The following is a 506-nucleotide window of genomic DNA, read 5'->3' as shown; positions in this document are numbered from 1 at the left end:
CGTGGCCCCCTCCCCTGCCAGCCAGACCCTGTTCCTGGCCACCAACCCCCAGCTTGGGCCAGCACCACTACCCAGTCCTGGCCGCTGCCATCAACTACCTCTGGCCACCACCATCTCATCGCCACCTGCCCCAGAACACCACCCAATACTAGCCACCACTATCTGTCCCTGGCCACCATCACCCAGCCCTGGCGACCATCACCCAGCCCTGGCCACCACCCCCCAGGCACCAGCAGCTGCACAAGGAGACCAAAGCACACCTGAGAGGCAGGTGAGGGGGGCTCAGCCGGGACAGGCTCCGTACTCACCCTGGCACCAGGACTGGCCTGTGCCTGGACACACTGGGGGGACACGAGCAGGTGACACGGGGACATTAGTGGTGTGAGGGGTGGGAGTGAATGTGGGGGATGAGGGGGGCACGTCAGCACCCCTGGGTGGTGGTTGGTTAGCAGCCAGTGGGTGGTTGGTTAGCACCCAGTGGGTGATGACTGGTTAGCATCCTGGGG

The 506-nt window shown here is 64.8% G+C and overlaps 1 protein-coding gene across 1 annotated transcript in view; it reads right to left on the bottom strand.

The window, feature by feature from the left end:
* The window catches only part of SBF1 (SET binding factor 1), a gene marked incomplete at both ends in the record, with an annotated part of 107,510 nt that overhangs the window by 22,956 nt on the left and 84,048 nt on the right, over window positions 1–506 (bottom strand). The window contains 1 exon segment of the mRNA XM_010002616.1: window positions 203–236. Coding sequence (XP_010000918.1) covers window positions 203–236 — 34 coding nt within the window.

Source organism: Chaetura pelagica, unplaced genomic scaffold, assembly GCF_000747805.2.
Source record: "Chaetura pelagica isolate M959 unplaced genomic scaffold, ChaPel_1.0 scaffold951, whole genome shotgun sequence".
NCBI classification, from domain to species: Eukaryota; Metazoa; Chordata; class Aves; order Apodiformes; family Apodidae; genus Chaetura; species Chaetura pelagica.
This window is presented reverse-complemented; position numbering and strand designations above follow the sequence as displayed.